We start from the raw sequence: 22,873 nt of genomic DNA on the forward strand, positions 1-22,873 counted from the left end.
CAACTGTGGAGCAGAGGGAGGCAGAAACCATTCTTTATGAAGAGATGAATAGCTAATTATGCTAACACTTGACAAATAAAATGCCAGTGTCATTCCTAATTCCACAGGGTACTACACAAATTGTGGTTACTATCAGATGATAGTATATATGTAAGTCAAAAGTGTAATCTTGATCCATGACTTAGTATCAGGTGACAATTACCATGCAGGTAAGACACTCCTATTTGTAGGAATGAGGAAGCGGTGGCATATAATCACAAGCATTGAATACATGGAGACATTTCAACATTTGATTGTAGTCTGGGATAAATAAGTAACTGGACTGTTACAGCTTATTAACTACTGTAGTAATTTCCAGAATGAGATTTTCACTCTGCAGCAGATTGTACTCTAGAACAAAACTTCCTGGCAGATCAAAACAATGTGCCAGACCAAAGACTGGAACTAGGGGGCTTTGCCATTCATGGGCTAGTGCTCTACCACTTGAGCCACCGAAGCATGATTATTCACTACCCATCCTCACAGCTTTATTTCTGCCTGTACATCATCTCCTTCCTTCCAAACTTCACAGAAGCTCTCTTGCAAAACTTGCAAGACAAGCACTCCTGAAACAAAGAATTCCACCGAGACATGGCTTAGACACAGCCTGGGGGCCGTTTCTGGAATGAACGCCGTGGAGTATGCGCTGATCTGAAACTGCATGGCATATTAAAATTGCGTGCTGGACCGAGACTTGAATTCAGGAACTTTCCCTTTTGCATGCAAGTGCTGTACCAAGTGAGCTGCCCGAGTATGGTTCACAACCCATCTTCACAGCTTTACTTCTACCAGTACCTCATCTCCTACCTTCCAAACTTCACAGAAGCTCTCCTGCAAAACTTGCAAGACTAGCACTTCTGGAAGAAAGAATACTGTGGATACGTGGCTTAGCCAAAGCCTGGGGATGTTTCCAGAATGAGATCTTCACTCTGCAGTGGAATGTACAGTGATATGAAATTTCCTGGCAGGTTAAGACTGTGTGCTGAACTGAGACGGGAACTTGGGACCTTTGCTGTTTGTGGGGAAATGCTCTACCACCAGTGCTACCCAAGCATGATTCATGACCCACCCTCACAGCATTACTACTATCAGTACCTCATCTCCTACCTTCTGAACTTCACAGAAGCTTTCCTGTGAAACTTGTGAGACTAACTTTCCAGGCCTGCTTTCTTTCAGGAGTGGCAATCTTGCAAGTTGTGAAGTTTGGAAGTTAGGAGATGAGGTACTGACAGAAGTAAAACTGTGAGGATGGGTCATGAGTTGTGCTTGGGTAGCTCAGTCAATTAGAGCACCTGCTCATGAAATGCAAAGGTCCTGAGTTTGAGTCTCCCAGGAACAGTCAGCTAGTTAGTTCATAAACCACAGCTGGCCCTGGCAAAATTATAGACTCTTTATTCACAAAGGCATCAGACAGACTAGTCCATCAATCAAGTTAAAAGCATCTAAAAATGCTGAAGCTTAAATAAATGCTCTGAGGTGAAAAACACAAGAATAAAACTAGTCATTGAAATGCCTACATTTTAGGGAAATGACAAGTGAAATGAACTAGAACAAACACTTCTTTTTTTAAACTTCTCACTATTTTTATTACCAAAGAAGATCTTTAGTTGTGGGTGGGATGCTCTTAAGTATTGAAGTGATATAAAATCATGCTTTAACTTACCAGTTACTAATCTTTCAGATACACAATAAAATGAACACGGCATATGTATTAAATCATTTCACTTACCAAAGATAAAGTGTTCCTCCTAAACTGACTAGTGTCACAGCAATAAGCACAATCCATACCATAACTCCAACCAAGTATCTGAATAATATTAATATCGCTATGGAGAAACCTAAAAGAAAAACAGAAAAATAAATCAGCTTTATGGTTTACAAAACCTCCTTACCTGAAACTGTATTATGAATACAGTATCCAATAAGCAAATACTAAAAATTTATTTTACCAAGTCAGTGTAGTCACATTTCACAACTATTCACAAATTATCTCATGTATTTCATGGTTGTATGTCAGAAGCGTGATATTTTGTCTCATATGCTTGTCACATTATACATATACTTCTCTTTTTCTGTGTTAAGATGCAGGCTATTAAGTAAATGAGGAGAAAACACTTTGCAAACAAATTCAGATTTCTGCTGATATTACTGATTAAGTTATCTATCTACATTAAGAGGACCATCATAGTTATAAGTGATTTTCTTTATGTTATATTAGTTTCAGATAGCTTCTCTCAGTTTAGACCTTTCTATATGAATGATTTCTGTCAAGAAATCACTAGTCCAATACGTGCTACATAACCTACTTCAGAAGAAAACATATTATTGTCCAAATGAGAATATGTAATTATGTGACAAAGTTTTCTAGGCATTCTGAAGACAATCTTTTTATGTATTTATTAATCAATTTAAAGAAATAGTTGGGTTAGAAAAACAGCCGTTACATTTGAATACAAATTCCGTTGCATAATTCTACAACAAATACATTCAAAAATTACAAACTTCCCGTTTCTAAGAAATACCACTGGACCAATGATACAGTTTGATATGGTTAGCACCAACTAAAATTGTGGAACATATTCTTCCAGCTTTCAGACAGTATAGAAGTCATATTACACATTACACTACAGTTTCCTTCTGTGAAACCTATTAGGAAAGTATTTATTTTTAACATAACAACCTGTATTTTCTGTAGTTCTACTTAAATCCACCTTAATATTACAGTAGACTATTTACTATCTGGCTCATGACTATCTAGCCTACTTAACAGCATAAAATGATTCTCTGTGATAAAATGAGGATTAATTTATTGTACATACTGCACTCTTCCAAAGCTTTAGCAATTGGGTGCCAGCTACAATGCTGTGCAGCCTTTCAAAATGTTTTATGCATCATTTGTTCTTCTAGCACATCTGGAATCACAATTATAAGGTAAGGTCCATACTTTTCAACACATGATGCTTAGAAGCTCTCCTCCAATGCTCACAAATAACAATGGACACATGTAGAGGGCTGCTCTGCATACTTTGTTTTTTGAGTTGCGTATCTGACATCCAAAGTGTGTACATTATTAAATTGTCATTTTGTGTGGTCCTTGATGTTTTAATTGAAGAAATGGCAATGTGCAATAAATGAAAAAAATTGTAGTGACTATAGAACAGAAATTACATGTTGTAATGCAACTGGATTCTGGCATAGCAACCAGAAATTGGAAAAGTAATATTGGAGTGGAAGAAAAATAGAGCAGAAATTGAGAAGCGGTGTGCTTCCCAAGTTAGTGGAAGTGGAATAAAAGTAAATGAAGGCAATGTTGAAAGGTAAGCATAAGAAAGTTGAGTGAACTTTATTTTTGTGGCACAAACCCTTGAGAGGAAAAAGTTTGCCCCTTAATGGGCCAATATTGCAGGGAAAGAAGTGCAATTTCCGCAGCAAATAGAAGGGGAAGGTTCAGAATTTACTGCCAGTGGGAAACATGATTCGGTATTCACCAGATTACCCCCAGTGGAGAGGCTTTATCCACTGATAAGTAGGCTGTGTCATTGTTTAAAGACTACCTTTAAAAGTTAATTGATGAGGAGGAGGGAATTTCTGGTGAACAATAGTGTAGTTACAATGAGAGTAGTTTAAATTACAAGAGGCTCCCTACAAAAATGCTTGCTTCAAAAAATGGAGCTGTAGCACCTGGATATAAGAAAAGTAAGGAGTAAACTATCATGCTGGCTTGCAATGACGCAGCTGACAATCACAAGCTTAGGCTTACATTAATAGAGAAATCATGAAAACCTGGAGCTTTAGACAACCTGAAAAATCAGTAGTCACTGCCCCTGCATTACATTCATCAAAAGACGAATGAATTCAGAAATATTTAACACCCAGTTCCAAAATGCATTCTTACAGATGTAGAGAAATATTTGAAAGACAATAACTTATTGAGGGAAGTTCTGCTGTTTCTTGATAATGCACTTTTGCATCCTGACAGTGACAAACTCACAGACGGAGATAAAAAAGCTTTATTTTTATCCTTAAATGTGCCTGCTATTTATCAGCTGATGCATGAGCGTGCTTGAAATGCTAAACAAGAAGTTTTGCAAGTCTCCTCAGTTTGTTGATATCAGTAGTTGATAATAATGAAGACTGTGTAACCATTCTGAAGATGATACACTTGCTGAATACCATGAGCTGGTTGGTTGAATATGACTTGTAAGCTCTTGGAAAGTTCTTTTAGACTATGAAAATGGACATTTTAACTTTGAATCCATGTTTGAAAGCAAAGTAAAAAATGGAAATGATGATATTGTTTCACTGCTCAGAAGTGTATCGGACTGTGAGAACGTTGAAGCAGAAAATGTCACAGAATGGATGGCAAATAATGAAACTGATGGCTTATCTGACAATGATATTGTGAAAATGGTGATGTATGGGGAATTTACACAAGAGGAGGAAGCAAACTCAGAAGCTGGGAGAAGTCACATCTGACATTTGGGAGGGTTCAAGATGAATGAGGCAAAGCCAAAGTGCGTTAGTGAGCAGGAAGAACCAGCACCAGCTGATACCATCTATTTGCATAAATGGAGGGATATTGCAGCTACAGGTGGGTAACAGTCACCTATCAAAGTTTTTTTAAAAAACCTCAAACTTCTAAGTTTCGTATTTTTTGTTAAGCCCGACTTTTCAGAAGTGTGTAACCATACATGCATACTTCACTATGCACATCATTCTATTTCTTCTGTGATAATTGTTGAAGGGTGCAGTATCTCAATAACAAACATTTATAACTATTATGTATTATGTAAGAGGTCAGAGGTCAGAGGTCAGAAAATGTCAATAAAATTGGGTTTTAGTATTAAAAAAAGAAAAAGAAAAAAGGGTATTTTGAATTGTACAGCTGGGGTCAGAAAAGAGGATTTGTAGAATTCCAGTCTATATGGCTTGACCTTCTGCCACATTAGGCCAGATAGTTGAGTGTCTACTGTGCTTAAATTATCAAACAATGGAAAAATCCAGGATGGAATAATGACAATATTACGAAAAGGACAGATTGCTACTCACCATAGTGGAGATGTTGAGTCACAGACAGGCACAACAAAAAGACTGTCAAACACGTAAGCTTTCGGCTAAAAGGGCGTTCATCAGAATTGGACAACATACATACACACTCATGCAAACACAGCTTACACACACATTTACTCTGTAAGAACCTATTAATCAACCAAAGACGATTGGTCAAGATGGTCATCTACGAGAATTATGGGGCTAAGCAAGAGGATTTTAACTTTACAAACTCTTTGTATGTCTGTGGGAAATTAGTGAAAAATATATACTTTAATTTATTTATGCATACTTGTGTGAAACAGTGATAAATGAAAATCTTATGTTCCTTTGACGTTTTTGTAATGTGCTGCAAATCTATCTTGAAGTAAAATAACACTCTTTATTTTGCAAAGATGACAATTTTACTAAAAACACTGGTACATGTGGTGTGATTAAGAACTTCTAATTGTAGAAAATAGGTATTTAGATATTTTAAAGAAATAGTTGTTAATAAAAGTATGCCCTATAAATTAAGATGTTAATACAGAATAATTTTCTTTTCTTTTGTAATTTCTGAGCATTCTTGGTTTATGCCTCGTGACCACCTGAAATTTATTAAAATGATATTGGAAAGCACTAGGTAGGATACAAATTGTGAAAGCAGTAAAGGTAATTGCTCACCATATAGCTGAGGCATTGACTGACTGACAGGCACAAAAATACAGCTGAAATTGTTGCTAAGCTTCTGAACAATATCCTTTCTCTCAGGCAACTAACTAACAAAACACTCAGAACACAGCTTGTCCCTTAATACAAACTATACTTAGATATGGTACAAACATTTAATATTTGTTCTTAACCCACATTAATTAACAATATACATTAATTTTAAGCCATTAAACACAATTTTAATAATCTGTGATTTTCCATCTCCTGAAATGTTGAAATTATTAGAGCTAGAAAAAAACCGAATAGGGCCTTTTTTGTAGAAAATTTAAAGTAGTTTAAGTTTGTACGGGGAGTCATTTTTGCCAGAAGCTACAGTTTGCAAGATAACCAAGAAAAATATAAAAAACTGACCTTTAGATGATCCTGCCCCCATACCCATGCTCAACCACACTAGAGAAGATTTTTAGTATGCTATTCAACACACTCTTCTCCAAGCACTGTTCAAAAATTTGCTACTACACAATTCTTCCCCCAATTTCCTTCAATGACTGAACTATTAACTACCATAAACTGGGACAGCTTTGCTACACTTTTTTCTTCTGCACATTTTGTTACCTAATAGTGACAAAACATTTTTGAAACTATCCTAAGAAATATTCTTAGTCTCTAGTTTCATGATACATGGGCAGCTGACAACTTAGTTATGTATTTATACATAATAAAAATGAAAACACATTTGGCAAAGTTAACTGGCAAAAGAGACAACTTTTCCACCTGTATTAAAATAAGCAGAAATCATTAAATATTTATGGAAAAAGAAGCATAAAACGTAAAAAAATTAAATATTCAAACTTACAAGAAAAGTTTGACATTTTCATCAGAAGAGAAAAATTTGCCTCAGTTTCACTTGTAAGGAGGATTAATTATATGCACAAGCCTTTTACATTCCGGGAAGATTCAGCTGGCACATCTTGGAAGTAAGAACTTTTTGCCCTGCCTGTTGTATTAAGATATGACACCTTGAACTTCCCATCTCCATAGAATTGAATAAGTTTACCAAGAAGATGCTTGATACTTTTTTTGGTCAAGAATTTTACCACAAGAAACATTCCAAGCTTTGGCTGTATAAGATCCTAGGCCATTATGGTATTCATTTCATTATGTTCACAAATGTCTGAGCTATGATCCTCTTCACAGCAAACAGTGAGATCAACAGGATCCATTAACTCCTGATTACGTTCTTTTGTGGGTTCTGCATCTTGTTCAGGTGTAGAGACAGAGGTCACATGCAAACACAATCAGATTCTTCACTGCTGTGATGACTATTCCTCTGAGTATTTTTCCTTGTACCAGTTGATTTCTTAGGGAGGTACTTAGAGGAGATTGGTGGTCTATCAACAGCTTTTCCTGGTTCCAGATAAATTCTTCTTCTTCTTCTTCTTCTTCTTCTTCTCTTCAGTGACCTATGATTCCCATGATAGGCTTGAATGTAATTCATGAAGGAATCACTAACTGTTTTAGGTGTGCCATTACCATCAGCTCTTGTTGCATCTGGGATTCTAGAATGAATTTCTTCAGGATTTAGTGGCAAAGTACCACATTTCTTGAGCTCTGATATGATGTTCAATTTCATTTTATCTCCTTCGTCCAAAGCAATGAGAAGTTTTGCCAAGAGTTTGGAAACGCACTTCCATGAGTGTCTTGGAACTAGGTGAGTTTCTAATCTTATAATATGTCACTATTGCTCTCCATTTCTTTTCACAGGGAGCAAAGATCGAAATTTACAGAGTTTGACATAATTGAGTGAATGCTGGGGGAAAGAACACAAATAGATTGTCATGAGTTCTGCATGCCCTGATAACTCTTACATTCACATGGCTACTGAGATTATCTCCTATGGGACATTTGGGATCAGATAGACTTTTTTCATGGCAAAACAACATGGAAAACCCACATTTCAAAATGCAGAGCATCAAAGAATCCACTTGAAGCACTGCCATATTTTGTTCCTTTCGCTCCTCCTAAAATCCACGTCCAGCTCTGACATCAAAGCTTCAAATATTAAACAAATACTTACTTTGGTAGAATTTATAACTCTTTCTGGATACTTGCCTCCTTCACGAAATATCATTTTTTGAGCCCTGGATCACCAGTCAAATTTGTCTCATCATAGTTTAATATATGGGATGGAGCAACTTCAAAGACTAAAGTATGCTTTAAGCTGATCAACTCCAGCACTAGCTCTAGTGCGAAAAATATTTTGGCCCTTTGTTTATGCTGTTTCACAAAAGAACAGTACTGGTCATCACAAGGTAAGTTATTTTTTAAAATGTGAAACCTGCTCCCCGATCAAATCTAAGAAATTTTTCACAAAGATCTGTAGATCAATGGCATTAAGAGGCTCACTCTGCATAGACAAGGACTTGTTCAAGGATCTTCTCTTCCTCTTCTTTACAACTCAATGCAGTCTGTGACCTGGTTTCTTTAAGTGAAGATACTGTACTTTGTTTTCCATTGTACTTTGCGGGATGTAGAACTCTTTTGCTGCTTTTCCATACTCATTTTCTTATTAATCATTGCAGAGATAGCTAGCTGTAGCATAGTGTCATCATAATTTTGATACCTGCATGCTCCCACTTTGATTCTAATGGGCTTTGGCATTTTAATGACCTATTCAGATACTTGATTTTTAAGAAAGTGTGAAAGAGGGAAGAAAAGTGCGAAATTCTAGATTGGCAAAGTTGACCCATTTTTACCAAACATCCTGGTGCAACACTGCCAAATTATATTACTGTACTAAATACACAACAAAATTTTATTTCTAAAAGTGATTCTGAAATGTATGAGAGATGGCACCACCAACATGTATTGAAGTCATGTTTAGTTATTAGCATCTTTGGAAAAAATGCACACCAAGTTTCAGCCATACTGCTCTATTTCTTTGTGTTTGGCATTCGTGTGAATCAAGGAAGTTGAGTGATCGTCAAAAAATTGATGAAAAAGAATTTTGCGTGGTGATTAAACATTACTTTATGAAAGGCAAAACACTTGATAAACATTACAGTGACTCTGCACCTTCAATTAGAATAGTTTATAAGTGATTTCAAAATTTTCGGAGTGGTCATACGGACACAAGTGATACTGAACATTCTGGACACCCTGTGAAGGTTATGACTCCAGAAATCATTGATAAAATCCATGATATTGTGATGGATGACAGAAGAGTTAATGTGCATGAGATTGCTAGTGCTGTGGGCATCCTGAATGAATGGGTACATAATATTTTACATAAATGTTTGGACATGAGAAAGCTATCCACAAGATGGGTTCCACGATTGCTCACACTTGACCAAAAATGGAACTGTGTGATGTGTTGCAAGGATGGTTTGCAGCTGTTCAGGAAGAATCTGCAGGACTCTCAGCATCATTTCATCACTGTGGATGAAACATGGATACATTACTATACTCCTGAGACCAAACAACAATCTAAACAATGGGTTAACAAGGGAGAATCTGCACCAAAAAAGGTGAAGACCATTCCCTCGGCCGGAAAGGTTATGGTGACTGTCTTTTGGGATTTGCAAGGGATAATCCTCATCGACTATGTGGAAAAGGGTAAAACTATTACAGGTTCATATTAGTCATCATTATTGGACCATTTGAAAACCGAGCTGGAAAGAAAAACACCGGTGATTGGACCGTAAAAAAGTCCTTTTCTGTCATAACAATGCACCAGCACACACCTCAGCAGTTGTGGTCACAAAATTAATGGAAATAGGATTCCAAATCATTTCACATCCCCCCTATTCTCCAGACTTGGCTCCCTCAGACTACTATTTGTTCCCCAATTTGAAGAAATGACTGGTGGGACAAAGATTTTATTCAAAAAAGGAGGTGATTGCAGCAACTAATAGCTATTTTGCAGACTTGGACAATTCCTATTTTTTGGAAGGGATCAATAAATTAGAACAGCATTGGACGAAGTGTATAAGTCTAAAAGGAAACTATGTCAAAAAAATAAAAAAAGGTTTATCCCAAACGCGTAAGTAGTTTTTATTTTTGCATGGACCTGTCAGACACCCCTCGTAATTATATACTGCACTGAACAAATGAAATAGTTTTCCATTATGTTAGAAGAAGTGGGCAGGGTGAACTGAAATCCCCCCCAAAAGGCAAAGTTGTCCCAGTAGCTTAAGTTTCAAAGGGTCTCCTGCTAGTTTCCATATTTACTATTGATAGGGTGATTTTACACAAAATTTACTATACCTCACAATCAGTGCAGAATGCCAACAATGATAATTGATGCAGGAATGTGTGAGAAGTTTGTATTGCTAGTCACTGTGTGTACTCACATTCACAGTGATGATGATGTTGCTAAATCAACGATGTGTCTTTATGGCAATTGAAGTTACTAAAACATCATTGGCTAAAATAAACAGCTGCTGTTTCAAGTACAGTGTATATGATAGTCAGTTCTGAGATTCTTTTGCTAGGCTTGTCAATGTCCTGAGGCTTACCTTCATCATAATACATTCTGTTTATGATGAGAATTAGTCTAGTTTTATGCTATCATTACAAATTATGTTTACATTTGCACCTACCAAATGCAATTAAGAATAGGTAGAGGAGTTCCATCTTACATAATTCAAGATCTTCTGTGACTTCCTGAAACACATTTGATTTTTTTTAGTAACAGTAACTGGATAACTGATGTTACAAAAAGTAGTTTAGAATTACAACAGTAATATGTAATGAAAAATGAGGGGTGAAATAAGTTGAGATGCAGTTCTACATACATAAATAAATACAAACCAGAAAACATTTTTTACTTACTTGAAGAAAATCTGCAACTCCAAGCCGCGATGTCAGCTTCTCTTGTTTGATAGGTATACATCGATTTAAGAGGAATACACGACTGAAAGAAAAGATCTACTGTTAGCCTCAAATTATAAATGGTCAAACTGCAATAAGATTTAAACAAAATATAAGTCTCCACAGTGTGCAAAAAAATTTTAAAAATAATTTTTTTCTTCAGAATGAAAATTGACTGTCTGCTAAATTGAACTCAGTATATGTCAACACTAGAAAAACCGCCAACAGCAGTGTGCTTGCTTCTAGAATTGTGTGTAACATTCAATACTTTTGTTATTAGATATTATTTTACATACACACATTTTTAGTTATGGACTTCAATTTCAGGCCTCAAATGCATGATATCTTCAATCTGACATATTTTTCCCTGTGTTATTAGCCAGTTTCAAAAAATTACAAAAAATTTGGACATAGAAAGGATTCACATGTAAAAGGACTGTACAAAAATATAGAACAACCATGAGAAATGCACGCATGAACATAAATGCAGATACTAGCCAAGTCTGCTTGTTGCACTGTTGCATTTGATCATGAGCAGCACTTGTGTAATGTCCTCAGTACATTGCAAGTGTTAGTCATGGTGAGAACAGTGTTCTGTATAGCTGTTCATGCACTATTTTGGAGCTACATGAATTCAGACTTGGGAAAATTGTTGGTGCTCACATTGTGGGTGCTTCCATGTTTGGTGTTTCATGAGGCACTGTATACAGGGCAAGCAGAAAAACATCATCCGCTGATCCACAACTTGGACTGAAGGGTTTGTTTAGTGATAACAATGGATGATCACTGATGAGGAATATGAAGAAAAATAAGAGGATAACAGCTGCAAAAGTCACTGCAGAACTGAACGTCGCTTGTGAAACCTGCACACAGCAAAACAACATGACGGGAGCTCCGTAAGCGGGGAACTGCAGGGTAAGCTGGAATTCCAAAACCACACATCATTGACATAACTGCCCACAACAGGAAAACATGGGGCATAATCTGTAAAATCTGTACTATGTGGTGATGGAAGACATTGATTTGGTTGGATGTGTTTGGTTTCACACTGTTTCCAACTTTTGGCTGAGTTTGCGCATAAAGAGAAAAATATGGCAGGGGTTTGGTGATGATGTGGGCAGCTATATAATGGCATTCCATCAGCTGCATGGCTACTCTGTAAGGGTGTATTACTGCTACAGATTATATAATCATTTTTGCTGGTTAGGTCCATCCAATGGTACAGCATTTGTTCCTCAATGGTGATGCTGGGTTCCAAGATGCTAGGGCCCCTGTTCCTACAACTCACATCAGCCAGAATTGGTTTTTTGACCATGAGGGTTAATTGTTGTGTCTCCCTGATCCCCACAATCACCAAATCTAAATATTGAATCTTTGTTGTCTACTTTGTAGAAAAGGGTGTATGACCCTTATCCACTTCAATCATCATTCCCTGAATGTGCCACGATTTTGGAGAGTGAATGGTATAATATACTCTTGAAAACCATACAGGATCTGTATTTATCCAGGTTTCCTACACTATGTTATGCATGATAATGTGTTGTGTTTTTGGTGATTTCACATTTTTGTGCACCCTCTCTTAGAGATGAGTAGTTCGCGAACGAAAGGGTGCAAAGGAACGGTTCACCAAGATGAACGAAAGGACCGAGGAACGAATTCCAAGGAATGATCAGTTCATAGTTTACTTCGGTAGCAGCGGTCTACTAATAGTTTTCGGGAACAATGAACGATCGGTTCATAGTTCACTTCGGTCGCGGCGGTCTACTTATAGTTCCCGGGAACGAGGAACGATCGGTTCATAGTTCACTAGTTCACTTCGGTCGTGGCGGTCACTTCGGCAGTTCTCGTTCCAGCCTTGGTCGCGTGCTCGTCTCAGTCGCGGTCTCCCTCGGCTGCACTCGTCGTTCTTCGCATGACCACCTGTCTCGGTTCCACTGCCAACTGCTCCTAGTTAGTTCAATATCCAGTTGTTCGTTTCATTCACTGCGCTCGCCCATTTTACATGTGTTCCAAACTGTTCGTGCACTTGGGTCTGGCTATTCAGTTTCCACGACCGGTAATCAAAAAGTATTTTATAGTTAGGTAAATTACATAAAAATTATGTTGTATGTGATAGGTACGTCTTTTCAGGCAACAAAAGGGCATATCAGCTCACTTCATTATATCGATGAACAGCAGAAGACATACTTATAACAAGGCAAATTTTTTTGTTATTCATATATTTTTTGGTTTCATCAACTTGATTTAGCAACTAACTTTCAATAATTTGCTTAATTTTTAGTGTAAGAAAATTCGTATAAAACGATTTTCGTGTACCTTTCATTTACAAAAAATTACATCTAGGAAGGCTCTAATTATTTTTAAGTTTGGTTGTTTCCAATTTGCATTACCTGCTAGTTCGGTTTCTTTGTAAAAAAAGAGAGAGAGAGAGAGAGAGAGAGAGAGAGAGAGAGAGAAGTGGGTTGTGGGTCATTTTGGCTCAGTAGGAAAAGTGGTGCCTCTCCATTTTAAAAGACATAGATTGCCATAAAATCGTATTTACTTTTATCTCAAAAACATTTGTTCAGAAGGAGCTTTCAAACCAAAAACTTTATTACTGTGAACTTAATTGTTATTATTATTGCTGCATAAACTTTAATAATGCAACATAAAAACCTAATTTTTACTAAGCGTATGACGCTAGTATGATGAGAAAACCACATTTTATTCTATGCTTCCATAAAGTCTACTTCGCCTACGAACTTAGAGACAACATGAAGTATATATAGGGTGTAAATGATTATTGTTTACAAAGTAACATAGCTATGTAGTGGAAGTCGAAACGAAGAATTTTATGCAAGACACTTGTGGTCTATTAAGTTGGGAAACAGCCACCAACAGGTTTAAAAGACTACATGTGCTATAGCCCATGCACGTCGCGTGAGATTTTCATGTTCTCTTCTCCAGCTCTCTACATATCGTCATTGATTGTTTCGCCATTGTTGCTTGCATTAGCTTGTTATTTCTTCACTGCCTAATTATTACATGTTTATCTGTTTGATTTATCTGCTCGTAACTGGCAACACATCGTCCATAATTGGTGAACAGTCTGTTTTCCGTGCACCACCCTATATTATTTCCCTGCGATCAGCCACACAATGCTACAGTTGGCTAAACGAGAGGTTCTGCAGAATCACAGAAATTACTTCAAAAAATTGTGTAAGAATTCTGTAATGAATAAAAACTCTATACTCCAGGGGGCAGGCAAGTGTCCCCTCCTGGTGCCCTCCATCCTTCAGTCACCTACACTACTAGTTTTCAGTTTTTATAAGAACCATATGCCAAGCACAAATGAACGGTGAACGAGTAAACATGAACGGTTTCCAAAAAAGAACGATCAGCAGTGAATGAGTTCCCAAGGATGAACAAGTTTGCCCAGCTCTACCCTCTCTATCTGAAAATTACCTGCCTGACAGAAAAATGATATGAATATAAAGTAGTAGCATTAGTAATGCTGTCTCAACAGAGACAAAGTTATCATGTCATTTATCAACTCTGTTGCAACCATTGCAATGCTTTTGAAGAGGGCATGATTACCAATAAAATTCCCACTCATTTATATCAGTACTCAAGCAACCTTACAGAGTGTGGCTGAAGGTTCCTTCAGTACCACTTTCATTTACCCCCTTCTTTCTTCCCTTTGCAAATTGTACATGGGCAAGAAGACTTGATAAACTTGTGTATGACCCCTAATTTCTCTAATTTCTTCATTGTGGGAGGAAGTAATATGTTGTCCAGATCTTATACAAATGTATGCCGTTAGAATAGAATTTCAACTGTAACCTTTTCTGTGATACATAATGCCTCTCTTGTGTGATTGCCACTGTAGTTTGTTGAACAAGTAAATGATGAAATGTGCTGGTTTTCATTGGATCTTCTCTATCTCTTCTGTTAATCCTACTTGGTAAAGGTCCCAGACTGATCAAAAATACCCAAGAATCAGTTGAACAAGTTTTTTGTAAGCAACTTCTTTTTTAGATATTACATTTTCCTAAGATTCTGCCAATGAATCTCAGCCTGGCATCTGCTATTCCTTCCATTTGTTACTCTTTTCAATGATGTTTCACCAACAGTGTAATCGAACAGTAATGGATCTCTTTGCCTATTTACAGGATGTATCTTAAGGGCCCCACACACAAGTATCTGATGGACTGCATGTGATTCATGCATGCAATATGGCTGCCTGGCTAGTTAGCAGGGTGTGTGGCAATATGGCTGCAACATTTTTTATCTATACATCAAGAGTGGTTATGCTATTCTGTTTAGTTTCACTTTGCCCATGATGAGTAACAAGTTTACAACAGAATTTATAGTCATCCAAGGACCACAAACTACTCTGAGAAATGAAGAGGAAACTGGATTTGCCACTTATATTAAGAAGTAATAAAAAATACACCCTCTGATTTTACAGTTCACATCTTCAAATGTGTGCTGCTGAAGTAGAATTGATGGAAGGTTCATAGTAATAGTTGAGATACAATGGGCTCCATCTCATGATTTTGAGTTATTTATGAAATAATTAAACATTTTATTAAAATTTTTAACTTAAACAAAATGATGCATGTGTCTACTGTAATGTTAAGAGAACATTTTAATTCAAATGATCAGGGCAAATCTGTTATACAGTTACACTCAAATCCATTGTTATTTCATACAAACTAACTCTCCTTCATACAATTTATAAAAAGAGTTAAGAGTAATCAGTAGTGCAACTATTGGCAATATCTTTATAGACACATGACGGAAATGGTGTTAATATTGCATTTAAATTATAAGTTTAATAATAAAAAGGAACTGAGCAATATAAACGTAAAATGAATTGTGTGGGCAAGCTGGAAAGATGTACACAACCCATTTGAGATCAGTGAAAAATGTAACACAGTCTGTAAAACAACTGACAGAAAAAAAAAGAAAAAAAAAGAAAAAAAAAAAAAAAAGAAGAAGCATTTCAAAAGAAGTTTAAAAAGTCATAACTCTCATTTATTTTATATTTATGTTTTGCAAGTGTTTTTGGTGATACAGAAATCAGCTGCAACTCCTACCAAATATAGCAGTTCACTTTCCATAACAGAACTTCTCAACACAGTGGCATTTGTAATATTAACTGAAATTGCTTGGCAAATCGCTTGTGTTTGGGGTGTCAAGGTGAGCAATTGATTGCAGGCGATATCGCAGGCGACAGATTGCAGTGAACCATCATTGGTGTAGGGGATCCTTACACTTATTTCATTCAGAGATTATTGCTAGTCTGTGCAGTCCCTGCACCAATCATCAAGCTTCTGCAGATCATTCTGCATTTCATTACATTCTGCTATCTTCCTATAGACAACAGCATCCCCTTCAAACCACTTCACAGAGCTTCCAACATTATCCACTAAATTATTTTTATACTTCGTTAACAATATGGTCCTATAAGACTCCCCTGTAGTACTCCACAAATATCTTTACATCTCCAGTGTAATCCTGATAAGAATAACGTATTGAGTTCTGCTTCTTAAGAAATATTGAATTCAGTCAGAAATCTGGAATCTGGTCAGATGAATGGCTACTGCCGGACTGTGACTAAGAAGACGTTTGAATACCTACTGGTAACACTTGCTGCTCAGCACTGCATAGAAATCTTCAAGGTACACTTTACCACTAACAGTCTAGATTTTCCTTCTTGTCACCAGCTTCTCTTAACTTTTCCAATGTGAAATGTCTCTCATACATTCTTCAATCCCAGCATCGACTTTAACCACAGTATCTGTCAGTCCTTGTCACCTATCTACCTCCATCCCTGTTTCCACCACAATTTCAACCCCCTACCAATAAATGCTTCCTATATCTCCCTGTTTGTGACTGTATTTATATTCATAGGCCTTTATGCCTTCATCCATATTTCTTAATGCTCATCCTGTATCCCATTATTTAATATGCTCTTTCTTTAAGATATTGTGAATAATCACATGCCACAATGTTTACTCACTGGCTATGACTACGTCAAGCAACAGAAATTCTTTAGACTTTTTTTTTTTTAAATTTAACATTGGCATTTAGAAAGCAAGGAGAAAAGAAAAAGTAAAACAGGGTGAAAGAATTCTTCATTGGCCATTCCTCCCTGGAAGTGACCAAACATTTAATACAATAATGTATCAATAAAATATTGTGTATTAGGTTAGTTGTCAATGATTATTAGGTTAATTGTAAATGATTTTATTTACACAAAGATAAAAATTTTGGCTGTATAGAAAATTCGTAATAACATAATTATAGCAACACCGAGACAAAGAGTTTTCCTCTTTTTCTAGCTATAGTTCACAGAATTCACAATTTCCTGCAGTCAAAATACCACAAAACTTTTGATATCACTGCCTGACAAATATGGTACTTACTAAGTGCTGTTTGGACATGCTTGTTCACAAGTCTTTTCAGGCCCAAGTTTGATCACCAGAAATCTGAAAATGATTTCAACATTATAAGTCATATTAATTAGATACACTCAGACATACAATTTTCTTCACTTATTTTATAGTTTATAAAAGAAACAAATAACAGGTTTAATAAGTAAGTGAAGAAAAAGAGAAGTATTACTGATAAACTATATGGTTTCAAAGAGCAAAGTCTGATCTTAGATTGTAACTGAAAACTCTTCCGGTTGTGAAAAAAGTTTGAAAGTTGTCAAGCAAGAACTTTTGCGTTTAAGTGAATAACATTTCTTAGAACCATTTTCATTTTATTTTTATAATCTAATTTTCTGATCAACAGTTGGTGAGGTAAATAGCTAACAACTGTGCTCAAAAAACAATTGCATATTTGTGATTATACTTCTGATTACATCTGCAGATGACACTGAAACCAGTAATCAAGTGTTGTATATGACAACTGAGAATGACCAAGAAAATATTATAGCATCATATTTTGATTAACATTAAGCTCCTTATTCAACAAATCCCAAATTCTAAAAAGAAGTAAAACCGCCGAAAAACAAGAAAAACCTTTCCGTGTTGATGAAAGTTTTGAACATAAAGTATTACACACCATTTATACATTTGTGGTGTGTGCTTAGAACAGCATTCCAGATTTTCTTTTGTGACTGTCAAAAAATACAGAATATACTATACATTGATTCTGGAATTTTTATTATTTCTTCATTTCTTTATAAGATTATATTTACTCATTTGAAGGCATATTGTGTACCCAGCAATAGTTCTGTGATAAAAGTAGACTTTAAAAATGGCTCCTGTGGTGTCATACACTACTGACACCACACAAGGCAGTCAACAACAAGAGGTTGTCAGTAGCTCACGTCACTGCCCTGCCAACCTGTGGCCAGCTTGATGACACACTCTCTGCTACACATCCAAGTAGTACCACCACCAAGTCACCGTTAGAAGGTGCTGCACCAATGCCAGCTGAGACACATAGTGGAATTCACTCATAGCATCTGAAGCCTACTAATTAGCCTCACTTCTCTCTGTTATTATTTATGACAAATTTGCTTGTGGCAAGGAACCATTGGAATACAACTGGACTCGCTGAATTGAAGTTAAGTAAACGAGAGTCAGCAACATGTTACATATGCTTCTCACTATTTTGCTCTCTGTCTCAGCACCCACCTATTCCTTAGCATCCACCCTTGGACCAACCCAAAAACTGGAAATGGGACCGTTGCCACAAGTGTTCCAGTTTGCTTTTACATCTCATCATGTAACTACTTAGTGCCACTATTAATAGTGTATCTTTTTTCTTTTTGCAAGACTGTTATTTTTACCATGCTTGTGTTACTGTGCTTTTGTGTTCCAGAATGTGACCTGCAACCGACCTCATTTGTTTGCACATGCTGAGGCTAACATTCATGCTTATGTATACTATTTCTTGTGTTGTAATTTCTGTGTGTGTGTACTGAAGCAAGAACTGTCAGTAACAAAGATTATTCCTTTTCAGGTGCAGCAGATGCAGAATCTTATAGACATGTTGGCAAGACTGCTCGTTGTGCAAGGAAACACACCGCATCTTCCTCTGTCTCCCGCAGCCCAGCCACAGTCAGCAGCACATGTTTCCATCCCATCAGTCTGTGCTTTTAAATCAACACACAAGGAATGGTTCCAGTACAGAGTACAGCTCAACACACACTTCACAGCACATCACAAAACTCCTTTACTATTTTAAGTGTCTCATTCCCTAATCTAATTCCCTCAGCATCATCCGTCTTAATTAGACTACATTCCATTATCCTCATTTTGCTTTTGTTGATGTTCATCTTATATCCTCCTTTCAAGACACTGTCCATTCCGTTCAACTGCTCTTCCAAGTCCTTTGCTGTCTCTGACAGAATTACAATGTCATCGGCAAACCTCAAAGTTTTAATTCTTCTCCATGGATTTTAATACCTACTCCAAATTTTTCTTTTGTTTCCTTTACTGCTTGTTCAATATACAGATTGAATAACATCGGGGAGAGGCTACAACCCTGTCTCACTCCCTTCCCAACCACTGCTTCCCTTTCATGCCCCTCGAGTCTAATAACTTCCATCTGGTTTCTGTACAAATTGTAAATAGCCTCTCACCCCCTGTATTTTACCCCTGCCACCGTCAGAATTTGAAAGAGAGTATTCCAGTCAACATTGTCAAAAGCTTTCTCTAAGTCTACAAATGCTAGAAACATAGGTTTGCATTTCCTTAATCTTTCTTCTAAGATAAGTTGTAAGGTCAGTATTGCCTCACGTGTTCCAATATTTCTGCGGAATCCAAACTGAATTTCCCCGAGGTCGGCTTCTACCAGTTTTTCCATTTGTCTGTAAAGAATTTGCGTTAGTATTTTGCAGCTGTGACTTATTAAACTTATAGTTCGGTAATTTTCACATTTGTCAACACCTGCTTCCTTTGGGATTGGAATTATTATATTCTTCTTGAAGACTGAGGCTATTTTGCTTGTCTCATACATCTTGCTCACCAGATGGTAGAGTTTTGTCAGGACTGGCTCTCCCAAGGCCGTCAGTAGTTCTAATGGAATGTTGTCTACTCACGGAGCCTTGTTTTGACTCAGTCTGTCAGTAATCTGTCAAACTCTTCACACAGTATCGTATCTTCCATTTCATCTTCATCTACATCCTCTTCCATTTCCATAATATTGTCCTCAAGTACATCTCCCTTGTATAGACCGTCTATATACTCCTTCCACCTTTCTGCTTTCCCTTCTTTGCTTAGAGCTGGGTTTCCATCTGAGCTCTTGATATTCATACAGGTGGTTCTCTTCTTTCCAAAGGTCTCTTTAATTTTCCTGTAGGCAGTATCTACCTTACCCCTAGTGAGATAAGCCTCTACATCCTTACATTTGTTCTCCAGCCACCCCTGCTTAGCCATTTTGCACTTCCTGTCGATCTCATTTTTGAGATGTTTGTATTCCTTTTTGCCTGCTTCATTTACTGCATTTTTATATTTTCTCCTTTCATCAATTAAATTCCATATTTCTTCTGTCACCCAAGGATTTCTACTAGCCCTCGTCTTTTTACCTATTTTATCCTCTGCTGCCTTCACTACTTTATCCCTCAGAGCTACCCATTCTTCTTCTACTGTACTTCTTTCCCCCATTCCTGTAAATTGTTCCCTTATGCTCTCCCTGAAACTCTGTACAACCTCTGGTTTAGTCAGTTTCTCCAGGTCCCACCTCCTTAAATTCCCACCTTTTTGCAGTTTCTTCAGTTTTAATCTACAGTTCATAACCAATAGATTGTGGTCAGAGTCCGCATCTGCCCCTGGAAATGTCGTACAATTTAAAACCTGGTTCCTAAATCTCTGTCTTACCATTATATAATCTATCTGATACCTTCTAGTATCTCCAGGATTCTTCCATGTATACAACCTTCTTTTATGATTCTTGAACCAAGTGTTACCTATGATTAAGTTATTCTTTGTGCAAAATTCTACCAGATGGCTTCCTCTTTCATTTCTTACCCCCAATCCATATTCACTTACTATGTTTCCTTCACTCCCTTTCCCTACTGTCGAATTCCTGTCACTCATGACTATTAAATTTTTGTCTCCCTTCACTACCTGAATAATTTATTTTATCTCATCATACATTTCATCAATTTCTTCATCATCTGCAGAGCTAGTTGGCATATAAACTTGTACTACTGTAGTAGGCGTGTGCTTCGTGTCTATCTTGGCCACAATAATGCGTTCACTATGCTGTTTGTAGTAGCTTACCCACACTCCTATTTTTTTATTCATTATTAAACCTACCCCTGCATTACCCCTATTTGATTTTGTATTTATAACCCTGTATTCACCTAACCAAAAGTCTTGTTCCCCCTTCCACCAAACTTCACTATTCCCGCTATATCTAACTTTAACCTATCCATTTCCCTTTTTAAATTTTCTAACCTACCTGCCCGATAAAGGGATCTGACATTCCAGGCTCTGATCCGTAGAACACCAGTTTTTTTTTTCTCCTGGGGGCAGCAGACTAGCAGAGTTAAATCATGGCCTCAGTGTTTCAAAGCACACAGGTGCCAGGCTTTCCCCTGTTGTGATGCTAAATGTTATCTATGTGGCATGCGTGGTCATATTCAATCTGTCTGGTTGCAAAAATGCAATTCCAACATGCACTTTGCATTTCCTCCCAAGTCTCAGACAATGAATATTAATGCAATTTTTTCAAAGCCAAGTAATAGCTCTAGTGTTACACAGTGCATGTCAAATGCAACAGTGAAGGAGTCACACAATTCTTGCATTCAGAGTCAGGCCAATAAATTATTTCTCACTCTGCAGATTGCCAATTACAAAATATCCATACAGGTAGACACCAGTTCACCAGTGACTTTGTTGAACAGAAGCACTTACGAACTGTTAGGCAGGCCTAAGCTACATAAGTCACACATGACTCTTTCTAGTTATGGTGGACATGACATTGCTCTTCTCAGTGTTTGCAGCCTACCTGCCACCTTTTGTAACATTATCAAGACAGTTTCATTCACAGTTTTGTGCTCATAAGAAAGTGGGCATGTTTTTGGCATTGACTCTTTTCATCCATTTGGTTTTTACATTCAAGATATGATCCCATTTGAATTCCTCTGTGCTTAAGGACAATATAGTTGAACTGTCTAATGAATTTAGTGACTTTTTCGAGATCACATAGGCAAAGATAATAATTTTGAAGGTCACATTATCAGAAAAGACAATGTACTACCATGGTTTTGCTGTGGATGGCCCATACCTCACACTGTCCTAGATAGCACAGGAACACTTACCTTGGCAGGACAATGGTGTGATTTACTTAATAGCAATCAGGCAGTGGGCATCCCTTTAGTAAGTATAAAGAAACCTTCAGGCAGGTTATGCTTATGTGCAGATTTCAAGGCAGCAGTAAATCCACAGACTTTTCCTTTGCCATGCCCTGAGGGACTTATGGAAAAATTTTATGCAGGTCACTTCTTTTCCAAGAGTGATCTTTGTGATGCTTGTTTGCAGCTCCCTTTGAATGCACAGTCATAACAAGTTTTTGTGATCTCTGACAAAGTGGGTTTATTTAAATTTCTGAGGTTGCCCTTCATCACCGCAGCTGCACCTGCTGTTTTTCAGCATTGTTTGTCATAGACTTGTGCTGACTTTTTGGATGACATAGTCGCTTTGGGTCGCACTCCCGATGAACATCTTTCCAATGTCAGAACATTGTTTCAAGTTTCAAGTACTTGCAGATGCTGGATTAAAGTGTAATAAAGACAAGTACTCCTTCCACACTGAGATTGAATATTTAGGACATGTGATCAACAGTAAGGGTACCCACCCTTTGCCAGAGTCTCAATTTAGACACTGTAGTTCCCTATTGGAATTCTCATTGGCTTATTGCGGTAGATGCCTTTAGCAAGTTTCCCTCCTTGGTGAACATGCAATCCACCACAACAACTATCAATACTCTGGTGTTCATATTTTGCATTGATGGTTTACCAGAAGTGTTGCCTTTGGACAATGGATTACAGCAGAATTACAGCAGTTTTGTTACGTTAACAGCATCAAGCATGTGGTGACAGCACCATTTCACCCTCACTCTAATGGTGAAGCAGAAAACTTTGTCAGAACATTCAAGCAACAGCTGAACAAGTTTAGTGCTTCCCATACGTGGGCGCAGGTATTAGTGCTCTTCCTTTTCTCATATTATTCCCAGTTGTGCAATGGTAAGTCACATGCAGAACTTTTGCAGGGATGCTGACATAGGACTCTGCTTCAGTTGCTGCATTCTC

The 22,873-nt window shown here is 37.2% G+C and overlaps 1 protein-coding gene across 1 annotated transcript in view; it reads right to left on the bottom strand.

Moving 5' to 3' along the window:
• LOC126175456 (choline transporter-like protein 1) overlaps window positions 1-22,873 on the bottom strand; it is a 513,527-nt gene that overhangs the window by 56,872 nt on the left and 433,782 nt on the right. The window contains exons 5-8 of the mRNA XM_049922260.1: window positions 17,025-17,087; window positions 10,573-10,654; window positions 10,341-10,404; window positions 1,769-1,877 (exon numbers count right to left, since the gene is read on the bottom strand). Of these exons, the coding sequence (XP_049778217.1) occupies window positions 1,769-1,877; window positions 10,341-10,404; window positions 10,573-10,654; window positions 17,025-17,087 (318 nt within the window). The remainder of the gene's footprint in view (window positions 1-1,768; window positions 1,878-10,340; window positions 10,405-10,572; window positions 10,655-17,024; window positions 17,088-22,873) is intronic.

This window comes from Schistocerca cancellata, chromosome 3 (assembly GCF_023864275.1).
Source record: "Schistocerca cancellata isolate TAMUIC-IGC-003103 chromosome 3, iqSchCanc2.1, whole genome shotgun sequence".
NCBI classification, from domain to species: Eukaryota; Metazoa; Arthropoda; class Insecta; order Orthoptera; family Acrididae; genus Schistocerca; species Schistocerca cancellata.